The sequence below is a fragment of the Podarcis liolepis genome (assembly GCF_965112155.1).
Source record: "Podarcis liolepis genome assembly, chromosome: 1".
Classification (NCBI taxonomy): domain Eukaryota; kingdom Metazoa; phylum Chordata; class Lepidosauria; order Squamata; family Lacertidae; genus Podarcis; species Podarcis liolepis.
This window is the reverse complement of record NC_139554.1, coordinates 108,027,125-108,054,125: the sequence shown is the minus strand read 5'-3', so window position 1 is coordinate 108,054,125 and position 27,001 is coordinate 108,027,125. Positions and strand designations below refer to the sequence as shown.

The 27,001-nt window shown below is 38.4% G+C and overlaps 1 protein-coding gene and 1 long non-coding RNA gene across 7 annotated transcripts in view; one reads left to right on the top strand and one right to left on the bottom strand.

The window, feature by feature from the left end:
• LOC310703232 overlaps window positions 1-27,001 on the bottom strand; it is a 403,937-nt gene that overhangs the window by 362,849 nt on the left and 14,087 nt on the right. The window contains exon 3 of one of the 4 annotated variants that reach the window (XR_014524022.1): window positions 22,047-22,138. The exons of the other annotated variants lie outside the window; for them this stretch is intronic. This is a non-coding gene — a long non-coding RNA (uncharacterized lncRNA). Of the gene's footprint in view, window positions 1-22,046; window positions 22,139-27,001 lie in introns of those variants that run through there. 4 annotated transcript variants of the gene reach the window in all.
• FIGN (fidgetin, microtubule severing factor) overlaps window positions 1-27,001 on the top strand; it is a 123,103-nt gene that overhangs the window by 94,371 nt on the left and 1,731 nt on the right. For 2 of the 3 annotated variants that reach the window (XM_083493890.1, XM_083493888.1), the window contains one exon: window positions 19,189-27,001. This exon is cut by the window's right edge and continues 1,731 nt beyond it. In XM_083493890.1, coding sequence (XP_083350016.1) covers window positions 19,189-21,437 — 2,249 coding nt within the window. In that variant the 3' untranslated portion in view covers window positions 21,438-27,001. Of the gene's footprint in view, window positions 1-13,851; window positions 14,228-19,188 lie in introns of those variants that run through there. The other variant, XM_083493889.1, reaches the window with a different exon arrangement.

Below are 27,001 nucleotides of genomic sequence, written 5' to 3'. Positions count from 1 at the left end.
AAGCTTTTTTTCTCCTATGGGCTTAGCATTGTGTCTGCATGGCGTTTCTGGTGATTAAAAACCCTCCATCTCACTAATAGCTATATTTTTATGAATAATATATGCTGGCATGTTACTTTTGAAGTATTACAAGTGTGGCTATTAGGTGCTTAATAACCGCTAGAGGTTGATAGCACTTGAGGTATTGCTCAGTTAATTAAAATTTTAAGTAAATTTTAAGTTTTATTCATTCAGTACAATGGCATGACTATTTCGTAATTATTTGTATTTCTGGGTTTTCTTTTCAGCATGTAACAGGGCTATGCACAGCTGGTTTAAATGTAAATAAATATTAAGAAATACATGTGTGAAACCTGAATGTCTCAAACTTGCCTTCTGAATGCCTTTTCTCATTCTCCCCCCCACCCTTAATCCTTTGAGTGAATGCTGTTTATCATGCTCTAGGAAAGCTTGACATACTTCTAAAAATTGCAGGGGAAACATTAACTGTAATTTTGCTTAAATATAAAGATTGTGTTCTCAAATATACTTGCGGGGTGGGCAGAGATTGTAGATTATCTTGCAGTAAATCTAACATTGCAGCCACCAATTCCTCGAGCTTAATTATGACACTACTAAATGTGAAAATCTATTCAGTGCTAGGAACACTTTTCACATTACATTCCTGCTAAAGATTGGCTGTTAAGAGCTCATTACTGGTAGTTTTCTAAAGAGCGGTTTATTAAACACTGTTACCTAATAAGCATCTTTGGTGGTGCAAATTGCTGAAAACAGTAATGAGTCTGATTAGACTTCATTTCAATTACGACAGCTTGTCTAGCAGGCAGAGAAAAAATACCTCTTTTCCTTGAGGCTTTGGAATCTGGCTATAAGACATTACATGGTTTAAAAAGAAAATGCTACCTCTGTGTTTCTTTTCCACAGTTCAGTAATGAATAGAAAATTGTCTAAGAAGCTGTCCAACTGACACTGGAAACAAGAGGGACAGAAACATGTATATAATGCTGTTTGCTTGAAATCTGCAATGCCTCCTCCATACACATGCTTGTTTGTGTATAAGGTTCCTAAAAGCATTCTTCTGCATCTTTTATTTCAAAGTAAAGGTCTAAATGAAATAATAGCTCTTTGCTCTTAAAATGATTTGTAAAATTTATGTATTCCTCTAATTAGCATACTCCACATCTCAATTGTTTTGTCTGCAAATCTTTTATCCAGCTATTGAGGTTTTCTGATTACCAAGGCAATTGGAAGCATTCAACTTTTAAAACCAGCATTCTTGCAAATTATTTTAAAATGCCCAAGCTGATTATAATGTTTAAGTGAATATTCATTCACTTCTAAGCTTAACTTGGGTGTAAAATGTGTTAACTGTATTTAATGACTGTCTCTCTATTAAATCATGCCTTGAACATTATTACCGAAAATAGGGTGGGGAGGCGGGGTTGGGGGGGGGGAGATTGGTTAATGTATAAGTCCTTAAGTGATTAGCTGTCACTGCTGCTGTTTAGCTGCTGTGGCAAGATTTTAATGAATCTATGTGAAGTGAATAGAAGCCCTTGTTTTTATGATGTCTGAGATCTGTGGATGCTTTTTATACTACTGTTTTGTGTAAAACTGGGGAGAAAAGCATGATAAAAAGATTAAAAGACTATTGCAAACAGTAATGAGAGTTTAATGTAGTTGAATTTGCTGCAGTATAGATAGAAGTGCATGAAAGACCAACTATTACTGCATCAAATGTTACAACTCACGGCTTAAAAGGCCATATAGCACTATATAATAAACATCATCATGTCCTGTTTAACACACGCTTAAAGCAATTTTGATTGGCTAACCTTACTTAGATAATGCTTACCTGCCATGAGAGGAAAATAATGCCCATGGGAAGAGAATAATGTGAATAGGAAGGTATCACTATTAGCAAAGCAACCCTTCATGTGTTTATTATATTGAAAATCAATTTTCAGGCCATTTTTCTTTGTTAAAAATATCAGAGTTAATGCAATAATTTGGTTTGATTATCTATTTTATTAAATGGTATTTGCAAGTCAAATGTATACTTCTTTATTAATAATGATTTCTGCAAGTTATTAAATCAGATAGCAGAATGCTAGAAATGCTTGCTCACATTGCTTAATGGTCATTCATAGACAGATCAACTAGCATTTATTTATCTGCTAGTTTTGAGAGTGCAATTGGCTGACCTTGAATGCTATAATTTGCAGAACGTATTTAGACAGTTTTATCATTGTGTATCATTCGTATAAGCAAAACCATGATAGTGATTTGTTTTAATACAATCAGCATAGTATATACAGTTCTGGATATGATTATTCATTGATTATCTCTGTTGTTTGGTTTGAGAATATTGGAGCTACTAAAATGGGAGGAAGGAAAAATGAATGCTAAGTTTTGGAAAACAAATGTAGTTTTCTCTGAAGTAGAGCTGGGTTCTTTAAACCTTACAAGTGTCTTAATTTCCCACCCCTTCAAAGGGATAGTCCAGATTTTAGTCGGTCACTCACTCTGTGCCTTCCTCCAGAGAAAGCTCCTGCTGTGAAATGTAATTTGCTTCTATTAATTGGGGGACAGGGAACACACAGGAGAAGTTAGTTTTTAAGGGCACTATCAGTGGCTCCCTTTTAAAAATAGGAACAGTTGACTAGAGTTAACCATTTTTTATTAACCTTTTTTATTATTTTACTAGCATAATGGCTATGTGCATTTGGATGTCAAAATAAGCCAGGGTTTATTGTGATGCGAACAAGTCGCCTTGTGCCATATATACTCCCCCTGCCTACTTATTGTCCAGTACAGTTGTGAGGTGATCAGAAGCTTTCATTTCTATTTTTGATTAAACACAGTTTAGCATTACTGTGCTTTATCAGAACCATGTTATTAGTCTTAAATAATTTGTTGGAACAAGTGATTTCATAAGATTAAAAACAGTCTCTACCAAGTTTGAACTAAATATAGTTAATCTGAAACAGAAGTAAAAGCTTCCACACTGAGAGAAGGGGGCAACACAAATTTGAGGCTCACTGTGGCTTCCCATCATAATAAACCATGGTTTGCTGTGATATGCAAAATCAGCCATTTTATAGATTTCAAAACTCAAAACAGTAACATTCCAGTTGAAATAAATAAATAAAATGCCACAACACTTGCCCTAATGCATCAGCATTCAAATAATGAGCTATTTCACATTTTAAAATATTTTATTTCAAGACCTTTAATTGGATGAGCAAGGAAGGAAACTTGTTGATGGACTACATAACTCAGAGGTGAAAGCAGAGAAAATGTTAATCTTACCCTGGTGTTCCAATGTTTCAGTTTGTTTAGTCATCGTTTTGCCACTAATCATGTTTCTCTGCGGTAGAAAGAGGATACATTGCAAGAAGAAAAGGAGACAGGCTTTGCAAACAGCCACGTCAAGGGAATCAATCCATTTTTAGCCTGTGTTTTGCCCTTACATAAATTAGGTTTGTGGCCTGTCATCAGATTAGTTGGTGCAACACTGAATGTTTGATGTAAATAGCACATATTGTTGTTGTTGTTGTTGTTGTTGTTGTTATGCCACCCATCTGACTGGGTTGCCCCAGCCAGTCATTTATTTGCAAGATTATGTACTTATTTTCTAACTCTGGTACACCAATTTTATGATCAAGAAAATTGTGTTTCATTTTTGTACAAAACCAAAGAAAGTGTGAGACCACTGACGCTCCTATGAGCAGAAGCAAGTATCAGAAGCTACCTCTTTCCTGACTAAATTCTTAAGGGATATGTTATGTGCAACTTCTGTGTGACAATGGAAAAAGAGACAGTAGTTTGGGAATTCTGTGTGTATGTATATGTAAGACTGCAATTGCTGCTAAGAGTAGTCTGCTGTTAATCCTCGGCCACGTCAGTAGCATGCTAAAGCAGTTTATCGTCATATGTTGTCTTGTATATAAGAAACAACACTAAACCCAGCAAAACTCATTTCATAGGTAGCTTTCTTTCCCTCCACAGCATTCAGATCAAAGTTATTTTCTTCAAGCTGAACTAAAAAGGTCCTGGGAGTGAAGGACATTGAATTAATGCACCATGTCACCCAGTCATGGCTATAGATTCCACCCCCCCCCCTCGCAAGTCTGAAATGCAACAGCTTGTACAATTGCATTAAAAATTAATGTGTAGATTACCAAAGTAAGCAAAATGCATAAACTAACCTCTTTTTTCTTTTCTTTTCTTTTCTTTTCTTTTTTGCAAAGTCTGACTATGTTTTGCAGTCAATTTAAGAAGGATTTCCTCCCCAAAGACAGTATTAGATTACTTCCAAATATACATATAATGCATTTACTCTCCTTTAGCTTATTAGCACAGAGGTACTCTGATCTCAATAAAAGTAACTGCATAGCTTGATTAGATAGGTGGGTGCTAAACTGGGATATGCAATGGCATTAGGAATGGGAAATTGAGAGGAATATGTCATTTATTTTAGATGAAGGTACTAAATCTGCATGGTGACCCGTATTAGTTCAAGACTGACCATTTATTTCAAACTTTCCAAAATTGATCTTTGCTTTCATATGCTTAAAAAGAACAGGACTGTGCAGAGAGGTCTCTTTGATTAACCCAACTATATCTGTAAAATACATATTTTCGTGTTCATAAAGGATGAATCTTAAGGATTAAAAGTAGGCAATTGGCATTCATAATTTTGTTTTGCTATTTTAAAGAAGGAAGGCTATTTCTTGAAGCAACACAATTTGACAGATGAAAAATGTTACTGATTTAACCTTAAGACTAAGGTTAATGGCTAGTGTTTATATCTATACTCTTCAGAAAAATATATATACAAAAATGCACAGCCTTCTCCAGTGCTTTTTTTTTGGAGGGACGTAGGGGTACACATACCCCTAAACATTTTGTGAATCTTTGTACTTTTGTCCATTTACTGTATTTATTTTTCCCGATTTCAACTATAAAATGGTGATATGGTTGAGTCAAAGTGCGAGTACCACTAAACATTTTTATTTATTTTTTTAGAACGAAAGCACTGGCTATACTCCACAGATCTGTGAACAGAGCAATAGAAGCATATCTGCTTTCCCAATTGTAATAAATAAATTGTCAGTAGAGGGTGTGCTTATTTTTTGTATCCCTCCCCTATTAGGGAGAAGATACAGGATGTGCAAATAGAGTAGCTTCCTGCTAAATGAATGCTAGATCTAGCATAGGATCAGTGAGAATATTGGCTAGTAATCTGATCTGCTTTTTGCAGTCATGGAAAATGCATCCTCCCGTTGATTAGAAAATATTAAGATTCGCTGTCACTTAAAGCTGAGCACACCATTGATCTGAATCAACAATGGTCATTCAATATTCATACCAGTATTTATCCTTATTTATTTCCCTCTTTAAATGTCTCCCTTTTATTTACGTAAGTATGAGAATGTTGATGGTAACAAACAAGAATGTTTGTAACATGTGGCATGTGGTCTTTATGAGTCACAGAATGCTATTAATGCGTAAATGTGAAATTTGCGTGTCTAGTACACTGCAGGAGGGAGGACTTAAATAGATTTCCAAACCTATCTCCCTAATTAGCTGTTAAAAATCAAGGTATTTTGTGTTTCACCTATAGCTGTGTGTGCTTTAGTTGTGCATGCTTGCTTGCAAGAGCAGTAACTCCAAGAGAAAAAAATAACAGTCAAATCTTAGAAATTTACTTCAGATAGAAATTATGTGTTTCTTCATTACTATCCAGATTAAATCTCTGATTGCAATCCTTTGCAGAGTTTTACATAAAAATAAGTCCAATTTATCCCAGTGGACTTAACTCCAGGGATGCAAACAGGATTTCCTAGGTTTGGTACGTTGTATGTGGATTGCTGCCCCACCCCATAATCTACTCTCAATAAGTGCTGTTTATGTTTTATCACATTATTATTATTATTATTATTATTATTATTATTATTAATCTGTTGGGGGCTGCCCAGAGTGGCTGGGGAAACCCAGCCAGATGGGCGGGGTATGTATACATACATACATACATACATACATACATACCTCACAGGGATGTTAGACTTGTTTGATTTCTTCTTCACCCTTTACCATAACGTCCCTTGTCAGGTTACAATAATATAAAATTCCTTATTAAAAACAGGTTAAAAACAAATTACAGTTACAGAAATAGGGTGGGTCCTAATGCTAATCCTAAAAGTGGGGGCAGGGAGGATAGTGTGCACAACCTTGAGCTCCTGAGTAGAAAACAAAGATGCAAATATATAATATCAGTCACAGCAGCCCCCTTGTTTTAGCTGCAACATTTCATAGTCCTGATATTTACAAAGACACACAGAGAGAGAGAGAGAGAGTGTGTGCAAGCCAAACCTGAGAAATAATCAACAAGCAAAAAATACTCTTGAGTATGTGCAGATTCACAACTCTGATGGCTGAACTACCAACTCTCAGCCTACCTAGTTGTGAACATAAAAGAGGGAAAACAATACACACAGATATAATCTCCTGGGAGTAAAATCCACAATATGCAACAAATATGTGCACTTTCAGAACTCTCAGCAAAGCTCATATAAACAGAAAAGCATTCTTGTGGTAAAGTACAGTCTACCTGCAGCCGTAAGGTGCTTGCTGATTCATTATATATTTTTGCTTCTGGTTATTGTATACAGTACTGGTAAATAACAGCCCAGTGATGGCAAGCAGACCAGTAACGGCTGGGTGGGGGACATAGAAAACTGAGAACAGGGGTTGCAATTGCCCTTCCTTCCTTCCTTCCTTCCTTCCTTCCTTCCTTCCTTCCTTCCTTCCTTGACAGGAAGAAAGCCTAATTTATGTCAAGGGTTTTTAGTAGAACATATGGAAACCACCCAGTTGTTTTATTCTGTAAAGGCAGCACACTTGGGCAGAGAATGAAATAATTTGGACACTAAGGAAACTGTTTAAACAAACACACCCTAACATCCTTCTCTATCCAGCGTCAGCAACAATGATCCACTCCTGCTTTTTCTGCTCCTCTGAAAGGGCAACCCCACTGATACCCAGGTGGGAGTGGTCTGCATTTCTTCTTCTGATAGCCTAGCAACAGTGATTAAGTGATTAAGCATCCTTAGCAATGGCACAGAAGCCTTCAAAGTGCCTCTGCATTTCATGCTCTAACTTTCTTCAGAAATGTCTGATGACTTACTTTTTTAAAAAAGGAAAGAAAGCTAAGACTCTGGAGTCCCTTCTGGGTCAGGACCTGGCACATGCATAGCCCCTGTGATCCCTTTTTAGTGGTCTTGTTTAATTCTGTGTAAGCATATTACTGTAAGTCACACCTCCCCCTTGTTTTTCTGTCTGTCATATGTTCAGTTTATGTACACAGAGAGTGTGTGCATGTTATGTTAAATATCAGAAACTTCTTTAATGTTGTTTTGTTTATATTCTGATAAAAAAATCAAAATGTCCAAATATTTGCTAAAGTGAAATAACTAGAATAAATAATAATAATAATATAATTTCATTAATAATGTCTGCTACCTTCTCTCACATTCTACTTCAAGTCTGTGACTAAATGCAGACTCCATAGTTTCAAGGTCAGCCAAATCCCTCCCCCTACTTTGTTCACCATCAGGTCTGAAAAAAAGTTTGGGGCAACTTGAAAGCTTGCTTCTTATTTTGAGAGTTTTTGGTTGACTTAATGAACATATTGCCCCAATGTATATTTGGGGTTTAGGTGATAAAATCCATCAACTCTCAGATTAATGTTAAAAATGGGGGGGGGGAGAAATTCCCATAATAGAAGATCAGATAATAGAAGAGAAATAATCCTTGCACTAGATGCACTCAAGGAAACTTCATAACATTTTGAAACATTGTTGTAAACTAGGCTGTGAATCTTTTATTTTATTTTCTGCAGAAGGTAATGTTGCCTTGAATGTTCTTGTTCTTATTTTACAGTGTTGTCCTATACATTTCTACTCCAGAAGTAAGCCCCGTTGAGTTCAATTGGGACATGCTCCCAGCTAAGTATACATTTAGCCAAGCACTGTAATCCTAAAAGGGGCCTGCGAGGTGCAGTAAGTGGATCCCCTGCTGCTTCTGCAGCCCTGCTGGCTTCGGCAGCCAGGACAAGAATGCAAGGGAGGTTTTCAGTTTTTATGCACTAGCTTTAGGCTGGCGCAACAGCCCTTTTCCAGGAAACAGTTCAGCATGGCATCCTGTCCCGCTCCTAGCCCACCACTAGCTGTCTGCCACAAGTGGGAACACTGCCAGCAGTATCTTGTCACCAAGGCACAGTAGGGGTTTCTAGTGGTGGTGCTTCTTTGCAGGTAGAGACCAGCAGTTCATAACCCTCACCAGCTATATTGCTTAGGGAGATAGGACAGTGCTCTTAGTGTCTGGTAAAAGAACAACTTTTATACTCATTTCCATAATTTACCCATAAATATTGACATTTATCATGGCAAGTTGCAAATGTCATTAATAAGTGTCATGACACAAACCTGTCGACATTTGCAAGTAGAATCCAAGGCTAACTAAATGCTTTCCATAAATGATTTAAATCAGTATAATGTTCATTGTCGCCAGTAGGTGTTGTTATTGTTGTTATCATTAATTTATTACTACACAATCATCTCAAGGAGATGTGCAATAAAAACAGCAAAAAACCAAACCCAGTTAAAAACAAACAAAAAAAGTCAATGCATTTAAAACAAAAATAAAACAATAAAAAACAGACATCCAGTTATTCAGCTGGGAAAGCCTGCCAGAACAAAAATGTCTTCAATTGTTTCCAGAAAGTGGGTGGGTGTCATATCTCAACAGGAATGCTCTTCTGCAGAACATGGGCAGCTACACTAAAAGCCCTCTTGTGAGTTACTGAAGAGCAGGCTCTGAGATATTTGGAATTTGCAGAAGAAACTTTGTCACAGACCTTAGGGATTTACTGGCTATATAAGAGATAAGGCAGTCTCACAAATAACCCATTCCTGGGCTGTATAGAGTCTTATATGTTAGTACTAACATATACTAACACCTTTAACTTGGCTTGGTCACAGACTGGCAGATCCCACAAAGAAGGTTTAATGTGTAGGTGGTAGTTGGACTTTGCAAGCAACCTAACCACCATGTTCTGCAGCAGCTGCAGTATCCAATCCAACCCCACATGTGGTCCCACATTGAGCACATTACAGTAATCCAACCATGAGGTTATGAAAGCATGTACAACTGTGGTCAAACTATCCCAATCCATCAATGGCCATAGGTGTCCTACCAAAGGAAGTTGGGGAAAGGCAATCTAGGCCACCAAGGATACCATGAGATAGTCTAGGTCAGAGGTTTTCAACCTTCTTGGGTTCATGGCTCCCTTAACCAACCACATTCTTTCTGCATCACCTCTGTGGGGCTCAGGACCCTAGTTATATCACCTGTTTTCAAACACTCTCCCTTGTGGAGTGTTCCTTCAGCCTCCTCTCTTGTCCTGTTTCCTTGGAGTCTTCTGGGCAGCCGCAGCTCCTGCCCTGGTCTCTGAGCTGCCTCACACTGCCCCACATAGGCCTGGGAAGCACCTTCTGGCCAGCCCCAGAGGCACCATCCGCCTGGGGAACTGTGCAAGCTTTTGGGAGGCAAGGATGAGAGCATCAGAGGAGGGAGGGAAGGAATGAGAGATGAGAGGCCAGTGTTGCCCACGGCCCGCCAACCATCATTAAGGGACCCCAGGGTGCCACAGCACACTGGTTGAAAACCACTGGCCTACGGAATGATCGGAACTGTGAATAATTTGATTTCCTTTCAGTATGATTAGGTACACAAATATTAAAATTAGTGTTTATCTTGAATGATATTGTACCCCAAACATTATTACTTTGTTTGAGGTTTTAATTGTCTTTAGCCTCTACACCATTGTTGTTTCTTAATCCTACTTATTACAGCTTGCCTTATATGTGGGAATGATCAGCCAAAATTAAGCACTTCTTATTGATTTCAATGGAAGAATGCTAAACACATGTTTAACACTCCAGTTAAAATCAATGGGACAAAAGTGCTTAATAGTGTGTAGGCTGTGCCATTTTTTGGCTCACGGGTCAATGTAAAACAAATACTGGATAAATTGAAAGGTTTAGATTATGAGAAAATGAGGAGGCCATGTCCAAGGCAAAAAAACTTTTCAATAAACACATTAAATGGTCCTAATGTATAAATGCACACAACAATTTTCCATGTAGCAAACATGAGCAACTTAACTACTGTATTCATATAGAACTTATTTGGGTGGGAACTACGTTGCCTTTCCATAGCCGTCTTTAAATGAAAATTATCATTTTAATAAGTAACTGCCTGTATCCATATATACCAACTCAGTAACTTTGGCTCACAATAAGACAAATCAACAATGCCTGAGGTACATTTTAATCCCATTACTTTGTTTCAGTTGTTACTTTGTTCTTATGTCAATCTCTCTCTTCATTTGATAGAGATTTTTTTGCAGTATGAGACTTACTACAATACGTGCTAAACATGTTTAAGGCAGAATTGCCTTTGTGATTGTTAGAACTTCAGCCATGTATATTAGAAGAAAGGGGTTGGAGGATGGGGATGAGAGTAATTTGCTGCAATTGTATTATAATTGGCAGTCGTGAGGTGTGAAAGTGTGATTTAAAAGGAATAATCATTTGACCGTATTTAAATTAGATAATTGGGATGTGGAGTGTACAGGTTTCAAAATTGTTCTGCAACTAGTTACAAGCTCCCAATTGGTTCACTTTGATATTATACTATATGTGTTCCCTGTAGTCAGTATCAAGTTAAACTATTTGGTTCGGAGAGGAAAATAATTTTAAATTTTCAGTGTTAACTTTCATGGAACCATTACAGATGCCTTATACTGAATCAGACCATTGGTCCATCTAGCGCAGTGTTATCTGTACTGATTGGCTGCAGTTATCTAGGGTTTCAGATAAGGGAAATTCCCAAGCCCTTCCACGACATGCCAGGGATTGAACCTGTGACCATCTGCATGCAAAGTAGATGCTATACCACTGCACTACAGTCCTTTGGCATTCAGAAGGGCTACAGAGCTGAAGATGTATTCTATTATTAAGAATATTTTAAGGGAAATGGGGGGGGAATATTAATATAAAAAACTTGTGTAAAGTTAGAGCATGGTAGAAGGAGGAAGCCAGTTACATGAACGCGGTCCTGCACGTGTTCGTGAAATTACACCATTGTACATACCCTCCAACATTTCTCCAATGACAATAGGGACATCCCATACCGTAATGATAATTTTACTATTTATACCCCCACTCATCTTACTGGGTTGCCCCAGCCACTCTGGGCAGCTTCCAACATACATAAAAATGTAAGAAAACATTAAACATTTAAAAAATACCTTCCCTATACAGGATTCCCTTGGGGGCTGGATAACTCTAAACCCTCCAACATTTCTCCAATGAAAATAGGGACACCTTAAGGAAAAGTGGGACATTCCAGGATCAAATCAGAAACTGGGACGGCTTCTCTAAATCATGAGTGTCCCTGGAAAATAGGGACACTTGGAGGGTCTGCATTGTATAGTGTTCTAAGCTGTCCCTTTACACACCACACAAAATAAAGAACAGCATTATAGTTAATGTTAATAAGGTGTGCATTTCATATTAAAATATGTTAGAGCGGGAAGGAACAATATGTGGTCTACAATTCTAAAAACTTTCATGCAAGTAAGTGCCTTTCAGATTGGAGAGATTACTTGTAGTAAACATATGTCTGCTTTCACATGTACTTCGCAAACAGGGCCTTCTAAGTTGAAGTGGATAAAGCCTGCAACATGCCCATTTTAAAGCCACTGAGGTTCCATGTAGTCACATGTCTAGATTAGGCTCCTCATCTTCAGTGGGTATGTATGAATACCTTTGATGGAAACTCAAATTGCAAATTCCAGAATGGTTAACCTTCAGGAGGGATGCATTTATTTCAATTTTCAGTTTTAAAAAAATCCACAGTGCAGTAGCGGTTGACAGGGTGGCACCGACGGGGCATTGTTCACCTGGCTTTCCAAAAACAAGCATTGCTACAATATACTGAAAATGGGAGGAGTGGGCAGATGCCACAGCAAAGCTAATCGTTCACCAACTGCTGTCGCCACAGCATTTTGACACTATTTTGACTTGGTTTCACTATTATTATTATTATTATTATTATTATTATTATTATTATTATTGGTTTAGATTCTTCCTTTCCTCCATCACAGAATGCACAGCTGGGGACATGTAGTTACCCATCATCCAGCCACTGACTAGGCCCAAACCAGCTTAGCATCAGCAAGGTGGCCTATTATGCCTTCTTGGACCAAACGATCAAATACTAACAGTTTAATACTAAAATTACTGCTGGATTTCCCCATCAGCTCTTATAAGCTTTCCATGTGACATACAGAATTTTAGCATTTATTTAAGTGCTGGAAGAGCCAGCAGCAATGGGTCTCCTTTTGGTAGGACAAATAGCTTAATAGAATATTCTTTTCAAAGGCAGCCGTGGCTACTTGCATAACATAATGACTATATTTTCTCTTGTATGGGCAAAGGAAATTTTACAGCAGACATGGCTGCATAAACATTACCCATCACAGTATTAACAATAACAGTATTAGTACTGATTACATATTTATACAGTATTTTTTTCAAATTGCTCAAAATGCTTCACTTGCATTAGTCCTGTAAACCTTTCATCAAACTTGTATTGTTATCCACCTGTTACAAATTGACATAAGGCAACCAAGTTCATGACTGATTTAAAATAAGAACCAGGGGACTTTCCAGTCCATCACTCATTTTCTAGTCAACTATGCTACACTAGAAGTCAGTGTGGGAGAAAACTATAGTTGTTTCAAATTGCAAGTGTGAGTGCACTCTTGCTGGTAATCATTCAACTGCCAAATCCTTGGGGAAAGTATATATTTTTTTCTTTGCTCTTTGGTGTATACCTTGTAGAGAGAAATATCACATGCAAGACTTGGTCCCTGTCTTCTGGTAGCACAGGATTATGAACCAGAGTTGTCTCTATTAAGGACCTGATTCTTAAAGGTTTTGAGCATCTTCAACTCAATGAAGCCTAACACTTAAGAGTACTTGACATCTTTGAGCGCTGGGACCTCATCTGAGTTGATGGATGTTCGCCTTTGATATAGAATCAGGTGTCTGCATTCAATCACTTCAGAGTAATTATTACAGTAAGTATTCTAGATGTACAGTCTTTTCAATAGTTCCTAATACTTGAAGAACAGAAAGAGTACAGCTGTCTAGTAGAACAAAATGAATGCTACATCAGTGTAGTGTGCCATTTTGTTAAACATGGGTCCAAAACTGAGCAATATCTGCTAGTTTCTAAATAGGCTTGAATCCAGACAGAAGCGTTGATGTGTTAGATATGCATCTGCATCTAACAATGGCTCTACACATTTCCTCATTATATTGAAGTCTACTAGCTTGATTGTCCAGATGTAATTAACCCATTCCACTAGCGGAAGCGAGTGAAAGGACCCTCAGTAGTACAGTGGGGCTTTTCTCCTCTCCTCCCCCAAATCCGCTGTAGAGTTTTGAAAGAATGCCCAGAACAGCACACAGAAGGAAAGTAGGGGAGATTGTTCCATCGGGCAAGAAGAAAGTGCATCAGGCAAGTGCTATTGCCATAGCACTACACTGAATTCCACCCAATATGTTTCATGTCCCACATCACATGCAAGAGTGCACATGAGAAGCAACTATTTCCAGTGACTACTTTTTAGTGGATATTTAACCTGAAGCACATTGTCAGAAATTAGTACAGTGGTACCTCGGGTTAAAAACTTAATTCATTCCAGAGGTCTGTTCTTAACCTGAAGCACCACTTTAGCTAATGGGGCTTCCCGCTTCTGCTGCGCGATTTCTGTTCTCATCCTGAAGCAAAGTTCTTAACCCTAGGTACTATTTCTGGGTTAGCGGAATCTGTAACCTGAAGCATCTGTAACCCGAGGTACCACTGTACTTGCTTGTGTTGTTTCCAGAGATCAGAGGTCAGGTAACTCTAGGTCTTGGAGATGACATCAAAGCTTTGGTGAGGTATGTTCATGAACAAAGCATGTATTCTAATGGATGATGGATGTGTATCTTATTTACAGCTTTACTAGTTTGCATTTAATTCAATGGGCCAGCTCTTTCAATGCAACACTTGTATACATGGTTAAAAGGAATGGAATGTACAGGTGAGCAGAGTCCTTTAACAAGGTATAGAACACAGAAAAGAGGCAGTTGTTTTATTTTGCCTTGATTTGCTCTGAAGGCATATTCAGAAAAGCTAGTCAAGATACTTTGTACAGTTCAAAACAAGTTTGAACACCCTCAGCATGAAATATGTTTGTAGTAGTGTGTTGTATTATATTAGTTTAAAACAACAAAATAAATATTATCTTGTTATGCCTCATACTGAACGGAATGATCACCAAGGTGCTTTTTTCTCTAGATTCACATTAAATTCTGGACAGGTTCAGTCATTTTGGAGCTGAAAAACTGACAGTTTGCATTTGCAGGATTAGGTCCCATATGTGCTGTGATTCTGAAACAAGTCCTGTAGGGATGTGTTAAGCCTTGACAGCCTTTAACTGTGATTCCCCCTCCCCCGCTTACTTTCAGTTAATTTTGACACAGTGAGGGAGGGAGAGAGAGAATTATGAAGTTGCTTGCACATGGTATATGATGTTTGAAAAGCATGAAGTATTTTGAAATAGCTCCCCCCAAAAAAATTAAATAAAAGGGAGTAAAATATTTTTTAAAAACCTGATTGGTCTAATCATAATCCATACAACAGTTCAGGACACTACAAAATACTGAATGCAACAGTCAAAAACGAATTTGCAACAGTATTGTCTACACACACACACACACACACACACACACACACACACATATCCCTAGAATCTTTTTTTAATTTGATAATATCTGAAAAGCTGTTGTTGAATGTTTTCTTTGTCCAGATATGGACAATTGCATATCTTTGCTCTTTATAATAACACTTCCTTAATTTTCTTTCTTAGTATTTTTCCTTAGTATGGTTTGCTTAGCTTGCCTTTTCTATCCGAAACACAATTGCCATGCTGATAAAAGGATTGCCAGATGTCTCTTATTTTTAAAGAATATTGCTGCTTGCCAAAATATTTGACCAGTACAACTTCATAGAGGCCAACGAAACAAACACCATAACCAGTAATATTTCTTATTTTTGAACTTGATAAGGCAGTTGTAGTGCACTCTATATTATTATGGATAATAGCTTTATAGTTAACTCTTAATTTACAAATCACACTAATAATTGTAATGCAGTAGAACAAATGCTTACGTTTAGGTTATGAGGATATTCCTGTTTCCTTAAATTCATATTGTAATTCTGAAATGCTGCTTTTACAGCCTGTGTTAAATGTACTGGTACTCAATAAATAAACTTTCAATTATTGTGCAGTGAGCAGATTCACAACTAGGATAGTAATCTGAAACCAATGGGCTAACTAGTAATTATGCCAAATAAATAGTTTTGATGCATGTGATTATTTATACCAGAGGAATGAAAATACAGGAAAAAACTTAATTGCTTTTCAACACCAGTTTTTAAAAAGTTGATATGCCATACTAAACATTTTAACATAATACAGGCTTGCATGTTCACTTTGTTAGAGTGTTTCCACAATAAACAATAACTTTTGCATTCCCCTGTTCCCCAACCCCACCCCATAGTTACTGTGTGATAAACAATATTGCGTAGCTCCATTAAAATCAATGAGATTTTTTTTTTTACCAGTGACTACTATAAGATGCAGACTATGCCTATACATCTGTGCAAATGCACAGAAGTTCTAATTCAGATTGCACCAGAAGGCAGTACAGTGGAACCTCATGTCATGTACCGTCCTCCTTACGAATGCTTCGGGTAACGAGCTCCGCTAACCCAGAAGTAGATGCCCCTTGTTGTGAACTTTGCCCTGGGATGCGAGCGGAAGTCGTGAGGCAGCAGCAGCGGCAGGCCCCATTAGCGAAAGTACACCTCATGTTAAGAACGGTTTTGGCTTAAGAACGGACCTCCGGAACAAATTGAGTTTGTAACCTGAGGTACCACTGTATATTTGACAGTACAATCTGGCATGTGTTTTAAGGGGTGGTGGTGTTCTGTATTGCTGCTCCTACGCTGCCTAAGTAGTGCACAAAACTCTCAAAAGTTTCAGGTTCATAACACTGATACCATTTATAAGCAATGCATTGAGAGTAGTACAAGAATATAGTGGGCACTGATCCATTTGAGGAAGTGGCTTCAATGCATCCCCACACAGTTGCTTTATAGCATTTTGTGCTCACACTGCATTTGGTGCAGCATACTGTTTGCATCAGGTAGTCCCTGATTCACATTTTACCTCTGCCATGAACTCATTAGGTAAGCCACTATCTCAGTCCCATAATGGGAATAATAATATAGTTATTACAGTTGTTGTTGTTGCTATTGTTATTACTACTACAACATAGCTCAGTAATGAAAACTGCAAGAAATTAATGCATGTGAAGCAATTTGGACACTCTAAATCTCTACATAAATGCCATATATTATTAGTAGTAACTTGTGTTCTGCATTCAGATTATTTTCCCTCAATGGGGCAAGTGCACAAATGCATGGAAGACTGCAGCCATTGTGTTAAAGCATGTTTTGTTAACTCCAGAATTAATGTTTTACCAATTAAGCTTTGCAGATGTAAATTATACCCATGATTACATACCATTTGTATCATTTGCTTGGCAGGTTGCAGATGAATAAATTTTAAAGTTCTTAAAAAAAATTCCTTCCATACATAACAACTGAAGCATTAATCTGTTCAAATATTTTAGCTTATGCATAAGGAATCAGAAGCCTTCTCTGTTTTTGTAGTCTCTCAAAATCAAAAACATAAAACATTTTTAAAAGGGGGGCTATTTTATTTTATTTAAGTTAAATTGTTTTGTATGGCTGTCATATTTATTTACCTGTTTTTCTTGGTGAAATTAAATCCTCATATTTACTATAGGTTTACTGATTTATCTTAAAATGAAGGAGTGAACATCCAACTGTCATGAATTAAAATTTGATTTTGAAAATGTGGGTTGAAAGTATGGCAGTTAGCAACATCTTTGTCAAGATAAAACTAAATTAGAGCACATCTTACACATTCTTATGCAAAGTATGATTTTAGATACTAACTGGTAAACCTCAAGTGCTCTTTGAAATTCTTAGATCAAATTACAGCATGGGTTAGTAAAAAAAAACCCAAAACCTATGTGAATTTCAATAACAAACTCTGTCCTAAATAATCCCAATACAAATGAGCACAACTGCAATAAAATATATTTACAAATTAATCCTGTTGCTCTATTAATTTATTGTGTAATTACTGCAATTCTTCCCACCTTGTTTTCAGTATTTCTTAATCATTAAGCTGAAAGCCTGACAGCAGTGCCAGCCCTGGCATGATTCTCTTTGACTAAAACCTTGTAAATTAACACAATTAGCACAGCATCATGCTGCTAATTAACTTCCTGTGTCTGGTGCAGCGGATGTGCAAACAAGGAAGAAGGAATCAGAAGGGAATAAACATGCCATTCTGTTACCAAACTGTATGCTGTGTTAGGTCTAGCTCAGCGGGGCTAAACTGGTCATGTCAAGATTCTGGAGTCAGGCAAAGGAGGGCTAAAGGGGTTTGGGAAGAAGAAAAGCAAGATGAGGAGGCTACAGGCTGTCAAAAATAGACCGCAGAATTCATAAGAGAACCCGTGACACAAATGCTTCGTTTACTCTAAGCCTTCTTATCAGAGAATCTGTGCCAAAGGGTACAAGACAGGTTGGTGGGGGGGAAAAATCACTTTTTGTAAAACGAGCAAGATATTGCTGAGGCTTGCCTTCATGCTGCCTGCGATACACAGGTAAGAGTTGAAGAAGCTTTTTTTTTTTTAATGCTGGTGAACTCTATTTGCCATTTGGAATGGCTTACCAAATTACAACTAAAGAAATACAGTATCTCTCTTCTCTCTCTCCCTGGCATGGTTAATTGTGCTAATGCATTGGTCACACTGCGTTACTTAAGTATTCTCTGATTGTTTACAGCCAGCACTTCTTCTTTTTCTGCTGAACTTTTAGCAAGAAGACTACACTTAATTCTTCCTTTTCTCGTTTCACCCCACCTGCTATGTACCCTAGAGGCAGAGAGGGGAAGGGAGAGTTTGGAACAGGGAGGGAGGCGAAAGGAGAGCAAGTGAAAAAGGCAGGCAGACAAGTGATGCTTGGGCTTTGCTCTTTTCTTCTCCCCCCACCCTTCCTCCCAGTGCCTCAACAACAGAACTGTGAGGCAGAGAGCAGCCAGTTGTAATTCATACCGAGTTGTAGGCTTTGTGTGATGAAAGCAACGGAGCGCTGCCTGGGAGATTGCTTTGCTGCACTCCACGAAGCAGATTTGAAACTGTCGTGGACCACTTTAGATGAGAGTTGGATTATGGAATGACCTGCTATGTCTGTGTCATATTGTTCTGCGCAGGGTGCATTATACTGTGCTAACTAGGTATTCAGTACCAAATAAGAAAGGTATCCTAGATGTGATCTGTCAGCTGTGTCATGTCTCTCTCTCTCTTCTCTCTCTCTCGCCCTGTGTGTGTGTTTTAAAAAATGTTAAAATTTAAAACTGAAACTGATGAGGGAAGATAGAGTGTTTGTGGTATGAAACATGTTACTTAACATTGAATCCATGCTCAGAATACCAAAAATGTACCAAATTACACTTTTAAAACATCCAGCTGGGTTAAATCACATATTCCCACACCCCAACTAATCAGACTGCAATTCTAATCCTAGTTACATGAAAGTATCTCACACTGAATTCACTATTACTTACTTCTGAGTAGACATGGTTAGGATTGTACTGTAAGTAGAATATTTTAAGAGAGGGGCATGTATATATTTTTCAAGAAAATGTGCCACTGGTGATCTGTTGTTTTTTTTTACAGGCAGCTTGGATGTATAAATAATCTGCTGACTTTAAGCACAGCAATTATTATATCTATAAATGAAGAAATCAAGTGGATGTATTTAGATGCCTTTACAACAGTATTTTCCGCTTGTTAATTTTGGCTTTTTTGTTTTTGTTTTCCCCACCCCAATCCTCAGGCTTGAAGATGCAGTGGACGCCAGAGCATGCCCAGTGGCCAGAGCAGCACTTTGACATCACTTCAACAACCCGGTCTCCTGCCCACAAGGTAGAAGCTTACCGTGGACACCTGCAACGCACCTACCAGTATGCTTGGGCTAATGATGACATCTCTGCTCTAACTGCCTCAAATCTGCTGAAAAAATATGCAGAAAAGTATTCTGGTATTTTGGAAGGGCCAGCTGAACGGCCTATCCTAAGTAACTACTCAGAGCCTCCATCAGGGCTGGTGAATGGCCGCAAGAGTGAAAGTGAACCCTGGCAGCCTTCTTTGAACTCTGAGAGTGTTTATCCCATGAACTGTGTCCCAGATGTTATCACTGCCAGCAAAGCTGGAGTAAGTACTGCCCTCCCTCCAGCAGATGTCTCTGCCAGTATAGGGAGTTCACCTGGGGTGGCTAGTAACCTGACAGAATCTAGTTATTCTAGTAGTACATGTGGAAGTCATACGGTACCCAGTCTGCATTCAGGGCTCCCATCTCAGGAATATGCCACAGGATACAATGGATCTTACTTGCATACAAGTTATAGTGGCCAGCCAACACCTGCACTTCCTTCACCTCATCCATCCCCTCTGCATAGCTCTGGGCTTTTACAACCACCCCCACCTCCACCACCCCCTCCAGCCCTAGTACCAGGCTACAATGGAACGTCTAATCTTTCCAGTTATAGCTATCCATCTGCAAGTTATCCCCCTCAAAGTGCTGTTGGGCCTGGATATAGCCCTGGTGGTGCTCCTCCTCCTTCAGCATATCTGCCTTCAGGAATCCCTGCTCCAACTCCTCTTCCCCCTACTACAGTACCTGGTTACAGCTACCAGAGTCATGGTTTAACGCCCATTGCACCCTCTGCCCTGACAAACAGTTCAGCAAGTTCTCTGAAAAGAAAAGCTTTCTATATGGCAGGACAAGGAGAAATGGACTCCAGTTATGGAAATTACAGCTATGGCCAACAGAGATCTACACAAAGTCCTATGTACAGGATGCCCGACAACAGCATTTCAAATGCCAACAGAGGGAATGGCTTTGACAGGAGTGCTGAACCACCATCCTTAGCATTTAAGCCAACAAAACAGATAATGGCTTCTGAACAGCAAAGGAAATTCAGCCAGTCCAGTAGGGCTCTGACACCCCCTTCCTACAGCACTGCTAAAAATTCACTTGGGTCAAGAGCAAGTGAGCCATTTGGGAAGTACAGCTCTCCAGTAATGAATGAACACAGTGATGAGCATAGACAACTCCTTCCTCACCCAATGCAAGGCCCAGGACTTCGTGCAGCTACCTCATCCAACCACTCTGTTGACGAGCAACTGAAAAATACTGACGCACACCTCATTGACCTTGTAACCAATGAGATTATCAACCAAGGACCTCCTGTGGACTGGAATGACATTGCTGGCCTAGATTTGGTAAAGGCTGTCATTAAAGAGGAGGTTTTATGGCCAGTATTGAGGTCAGATGCATTCAATGGGCTGAGTGCTCTACCTCGGAGCATCCTTTTGTTTGGACCTCGGGGAACAGGCAAAACATTAATGGGCAGATGTATAGCTAGCCAGCTGGGAGCCACGTTTTTCAAAATCACTGGCTCTGGTCTTGTCACAAAGTGGATAGGGGAAGGAGAAAAAATTGTTCATGCCTCCTTCCTTGTGGCAAGGTGTCGCCAGCCCTCAGTGATTTTTGTTAGTGACATTGACGTGCTACTTTCATCCCAAGTGAATGAAGAACACAGTCCAGTATGTCGAATGAGAACTGAGTTCCTTATGCAGCTGGACACTGTGCTAACTTCTGCTGAGGACCAAATAGTAGTAATTTGTGCCACCAGTAAACCGGAAGAAATAGATGAATCTCTTCGAAGGTACTTCATGAAACGACTTTTAATCCCACTTCCTGACAGCACAGCAAGGCACCAGATAATAGTACAACTGCTCTCACAGCACAATTACTGTCTCAATGACAAGGAGGTTGCACTGCTTGTCCAGCGCACGGAAGGCTTTTCTGGACTAGATGTTGCTCATTTGTGTCAGGAAGCGGTAGTAGGCCCACTCCATGCCATGCCAGCCACAGACCTTTCAGCCATTATGCCCAGCCAGTTGAGGCCCATTACATATCAAGACTTTGAAAATGCTTTCTGCAAGATACAGCCTAGCATATCTCAAAAAGAGCTTGATACATATGTTGAATGGAACAAAATGTTTGGTTGTAGTCAGTGACAAGTCTTTTTTTAAAAAAAATGTAATGAATGTTGGTGCGTGCACACACACGTACATACACACAAACCTGTTACATAGGGCATGGAACCCCTCTTCAGTAGAGTTAAAATTGTGAAAGAGTATTGTGCGGGGGAGGGGGGACAATGATCACCTTGCATCAAAAGAGCCAGGTGTAGGTTTGAAGGAATATTGCATCAAACAAGAGCTGTTGATCTGAAAAGCCACAGATGACAGAAAGCATCTGTTGATGCTCCATTCTCTTCAGGCTAGACAACACACTCTCGCCGTGGAGCAAGGAGCCAAGTGGCTTGATTTTTAGAAGGACATGAACCCTGTGTGTTGATTCCATTCTGCTGTTCTCGAGATTTAGTTGCTGTCAAGTGCCTGAAGTGGTGCTTTCTCCCCCTCCCTTCTTTTCATTTTCTTTTCTTTTTTGTTGGCCTCACAATTACATTGGTGGCATGTGCTAATATAAAGAGCTTTAACTTCAAAATGTTATGGGACTAAAGAAATGAATGGTTGCGTTGCGACAGAGAACTACATTTTTATTTTGTTTTGTTTTGTTTTGTTTTTTGGCTAAACTAAGAGCAACAGTATTCCTCAATCCTGTCTGTTCTGCAGTACTAAACTAAGAACAGGTAAAACAGGGTAATGGTAATCTGGACCTTAATTTCTGCAGTTCATTTCTTTTAATGTTCTGTCTGCAAAAAAAGAAAAAAGAAAAAAAACTCAGGAAAGTGATTGTGATTTGTACAGTACCTCAAAGGAATGTGTTGAAAGCACTATGTACTGCTGAGAGTTAATAGGATAGGCTTCAATGTTACTTTATATTAAATATGTATGTATGTTTACCTCAACAGTTGAAAAAAATATGGCAAGGAGAAATATTTTGAATGTATCCAGGAGCAAGCTGAAGTATGTTATAAATGAGTCTTTCAGCATTTCAAAATAGAACCAGAGAGGGTATCCCAGTGTTTAGGAAATGGTTTTCTCTCCCCCCCCCTTAATATTGGGGATCAAATTGGAACAAGAGAATTTCCATGGCAGTAGTGTGTGGAAGTCCTTAAGTCCTTGACAGTTTTGTGACACATTGGTAGACAGTCCACCAACGGCAAGAAAGCCACCCTGTCGAATTAAGTAATCATCTGAGACAGTCAAAGGCAACATCTAGTTAGGACTCTGAGAGGCAAATTACCTTAGACTACAATGGCTTTTATACCATGGTTAGAGATGTAGTGTCTTGATTATTTCACTGCATCAATAGAACAAAATCATTCTAGGTCACTAAGAAAGGTTGTGGGTTGCAAAGCTGTTTGCAGCAATGCAGTAGATAGTAACCGAACAAAAAAAGCAAGAAAAATTTAAGTCCTCCAATCACAATTTTCTTCCTCATCTTCCATTTCCAAAAGACGAAGGAATTTTTTTTTGCTTTTTTTGCTGGGGGAGGGTTGTGTGTACATTGTCTCTTCCATTTTTGTCTCTCTCTTTTTTTTAGGGTAAATGTGCCCACCATTTTATTTCTACCTCAGTTTTTGTTAAATTCCTCTTTGGAAAGCAAAGTAAAGATGAGGACAAGCTGGATTACATCTAGGATGCTAACCTCCTTAATGACTTTAATGGAACCCTATGAACGTTTTACTCAGTAAGTTGCCCAGAGTTCCAGGAGATTTAACTCCCAAGGAAGTGTGCTTAGTATTTCAATCTAAGGGAAGGGAAGGGAAAGGAGGGGATGGAGGAAGATTCAGTTCTCGAGTGAAGCCCATCTATATCTTTTACCTCTTCCCTCCTTGTCCAGAGAGGGCAAATGTTGCTGAGTCTTCCTTCTGGAAAGGCAGACTAGCTAGCATGTGTGGCTTTTTGTTCTTTTTGTGCTTCCACTCCACATTGTCTTTTTTATTATTCTTTAATGCTTTTATGAGCAATTCTGTTCATGACAGCTGACTGATGCTGGTAATGTCTCTGAGCACTGTAGCAATCCGAGCCTTCACAGCCACACGAGCAGAACAGTCTCCCCCACTTTTTTTGAAGTGATTTTCTGTTTACTTTAAAGAGAGAGTAGCAAAACACTTGCAAAGCACTGGCATTTTATGTTTCTTTTAAGTAATGTACCTTCAATTACATGAAATAAATGCACTGAAAAGCCCTTAGGAGAAAAAGACCAATCAGTTACCTGGTTATTTTGTGTCTTTAAAGCTACTTTCCAGTTATCATACTTGACATTTAGTCAGTTGAAACATTAGGGATGAGAAAGTTAATAGTGGGTAGGTAGATTGTATTTTATTTCTGATTATTGATTTCCATTTAATTTCTTAAAATTTCTTTTAATATCCATGGCTAAGAACAGAGCAAATAAACCAAAATGTACATTCTAGCAATTCTTTTATTCAATCTAAATCTAGTGTTGTTGCTTTTAAGGCAGAAGGTGTATTTTAAAAAAACACAGTGCCTTTCACTGATATAGTTAAGTAAGATGCTTTGCATTTTCAAGTAGTGAATGCCTTCCTTTTTGCCTTTCAATACTCTTACATTTCTTCTATTATATCTTCCTTTCTGTTTGTGAAGCCCAAGTATCCCGTTTCCCAATGATTCACATTGATCTTGCAGACAGGTTTGCTGATGCAGATTGCTGATCTGTTTTTCATCTTTTACACATTGCGTTTTGTGTTTGCTATCAAGCTGTGCTCATTTGAAAGATTCAAGCATGTTTTGAAGAACTAACTCATGCTCACACCAGAAATTCTATGCTTTCTACTAAATCAATATTATTAACTAAACTTAAGTAAACATAATGTCATATACATGACCACATAAAATATAAAGTTTTCTATCCCCATAGCCCACTAAATAAAATTAAAAACTACTTCAATAGAATTTTCAGGTCACATTTTGGCTCCCATTTTACATCATATATGTTGGGAAAGGTAATTATTATTTCAATTAGCTTTAAATATAAAAAGCAAAATGATGAAGCTGAAAGAATTAAAAGTGTGTGTGTATGTGTACACCCACACACCCACACCTACCCACTTGAATCCATTGATGCATTGATGCAAGCACCAGGGGATTAGGTTTTCATCCCACTTGGTAGCTAGCTGCAGCTAGTGGCTATAATGCTTTACATAACATGAGGGAAATACTTTTGTTTACCCTATCTTCCTACCAACTGGAAGCAAGCTATAATATTCTATCAGTTCCTGCCGATGGAAGTTCACTGATAAATGGAATCGCACAGCCTTTGTCCAGTGTGCTCAGACCCCATTTGCTCATTTTTAACTAACTATCCTTATGCTAGTTGGAAGCAACTGCTTTCATGCATCCCATGTGAATAGGGCCATTCTTTTCTTATGCTGCTACATTTCCTTCTGTACCCTATATGTTTCAATACAAAAGAAATGGATCCTGACTTAAGCTTCTAAGGTGTTGGATGATCCATGAAAGAGAAGACTAGCTTTTGTGAGGGAATCAATATGACCAACATATAAAAGTGTTCTGCGGATTTAAAATGGCTTCTGTAGGAAGGTATCTGCTATCTTTTTCCATTGGTCAGAACTATGGGTTCTGTATCAACAATAAATAAATAAAAACTTTGGGCAAGAATTGTCAGATTCCATATTGGGCAGATCTCATGTGCCTTTAATAGAAGGGAGAATATTAATAGTTTCAGCTTCTCCCACCATTATATCTACATGATAATTGAAACTGCACCTGCCAAACTCTTCCTTCTGTACAACTGGTAATTAGTTAAGGACAACAAAGCCCTGCCTGATAGCTTGTTGGAATGTTCTTTGAATACGTTGGGGTAGACAACTATTGCATGCTGGCTGTAGTAGCCTATCAAAATTTGGGGGGTGAGATAATAATAGAAACCACCATTTATTTGCATAAGATGAGGCTTCTTCTTCAACTACAATAACAATTCCAAGAACAGAAAAAGCAGGGACAATTTTATGCCAGCCAAATTATCAAGGCCAATTCAAAATGCAGCATCATGACCTTTATATGAGTTTATACAGAAATGCTCTACATTTCTGGCATGCTTCTTTCCCCAAAATATTTAGACCATTAAAGATAGTAGTGAAAAGTTTGCTGACTGAGCTGATCAATGGAATGTGAAAGCAGTTTAAGGCTATTTACTTTTGCACAAAATATTTCTCTATTAGTCAATTTGTATTCTATTCAAATGCAGATAGATGGGTAAAATGGTTTTTCTTGTGCATTTCAAACCCATCAAGGAGAAAATAAAACCTCCCAGTAAAACACATAGGCAAAGCACCATCTGGGAAAGCTAGCTCATCTGTCCAGGGGCTATGCTCTGTAAAATAGTACAAGGTCATTTTATATGGGCTGGCGTAATACTTTGCTAGGCAATTTTCGAAAGGAGATAATCTAGTGTAAAAACCCCAATTAATTCCAACAGATGTTGGTAGATGGTAATGTGTTTACATGTCAAAAGCTGCAAACAAAGGTTTCTGCTGCCTGAAAATGTGTGTAACTTTGAATAGACTGTTATAAGGACCAGCTTATGTGTTTCATTCAAATCAATGCAGACCTCATTCTATGAAATTGAAATATTTCCTTTCTAAAGCGAGATCTCAAAAATAAAACATTGAAGTTGACTTTAAAGTTTGTTCATACCATTTATTGCCGCCCACGCTCATCAGTTCGAATTACTTCTGATTTGAGAAATGCCTATCTTATCCTAATCTCTAAAGTATATGCTGTATATGTTAGCTTTCTTCACTAGCCTACTAGGAAAATCTCCTACGTAAGATCCATTGAAATGCATGTGTGTTGCCCACTTTTGCACTTCCCAGGTATTTCAATGGGATTTACGTAGGTAAAACTCCTGGTAACCATATGCTCCAGAACTGAAGATCAACATGCCTTCCCCTTACACCACTAACTTCATTTCATCTTGTATGTGTGCATGTGTTTATACAATAGTTATCTGTACATATATACATAACCTGAAGTATTTTTGCTTTCACTTTCCTTTGAAAGATAAAAAGCTTTCTGTTCCTTAATCATTTGCAGATTTATACATATATGAAGCACATTAGTAAACACAGAGCCAGAAATATTCCTACACTCAAAAGAAGCAGCTGTACTGGGGACTAGTCAATACATGAACTGAATCTCCCACTCTGCAAAGACCTTTGGTTGACATTCGATTTTGAACCTGCCAGATACATTTTTGTGAACCAGGGATACTGCATCTTTAATGAACAAGTCTCTATTCTTTCCCCTGTTTTTAAATACAACACAAGAAGTGTAGCACTAGGCACTGCAATTGTCAAAGACAATTAGACTGAAAGCAGGAAAATTTCACCTCCCTGTCTCAGTGATATGTAGAATGTCGGCAGTGTGGGTCAGCCTTGCTACAGAGTTGTGTGAGAATATATGAATCAGTCCTATAGAATGTTAAATATTTATAAAATGGTTCTGTTCTACACCAAGGTTGGGAATGCAGTCATTCCTCCTTGTTGTCTTACAATACACAAAGGCAAAAGTTTATTTTCACACCTAAACTTCACGTGTATGTTCTTTTCTTTCTTTCCTTCTGT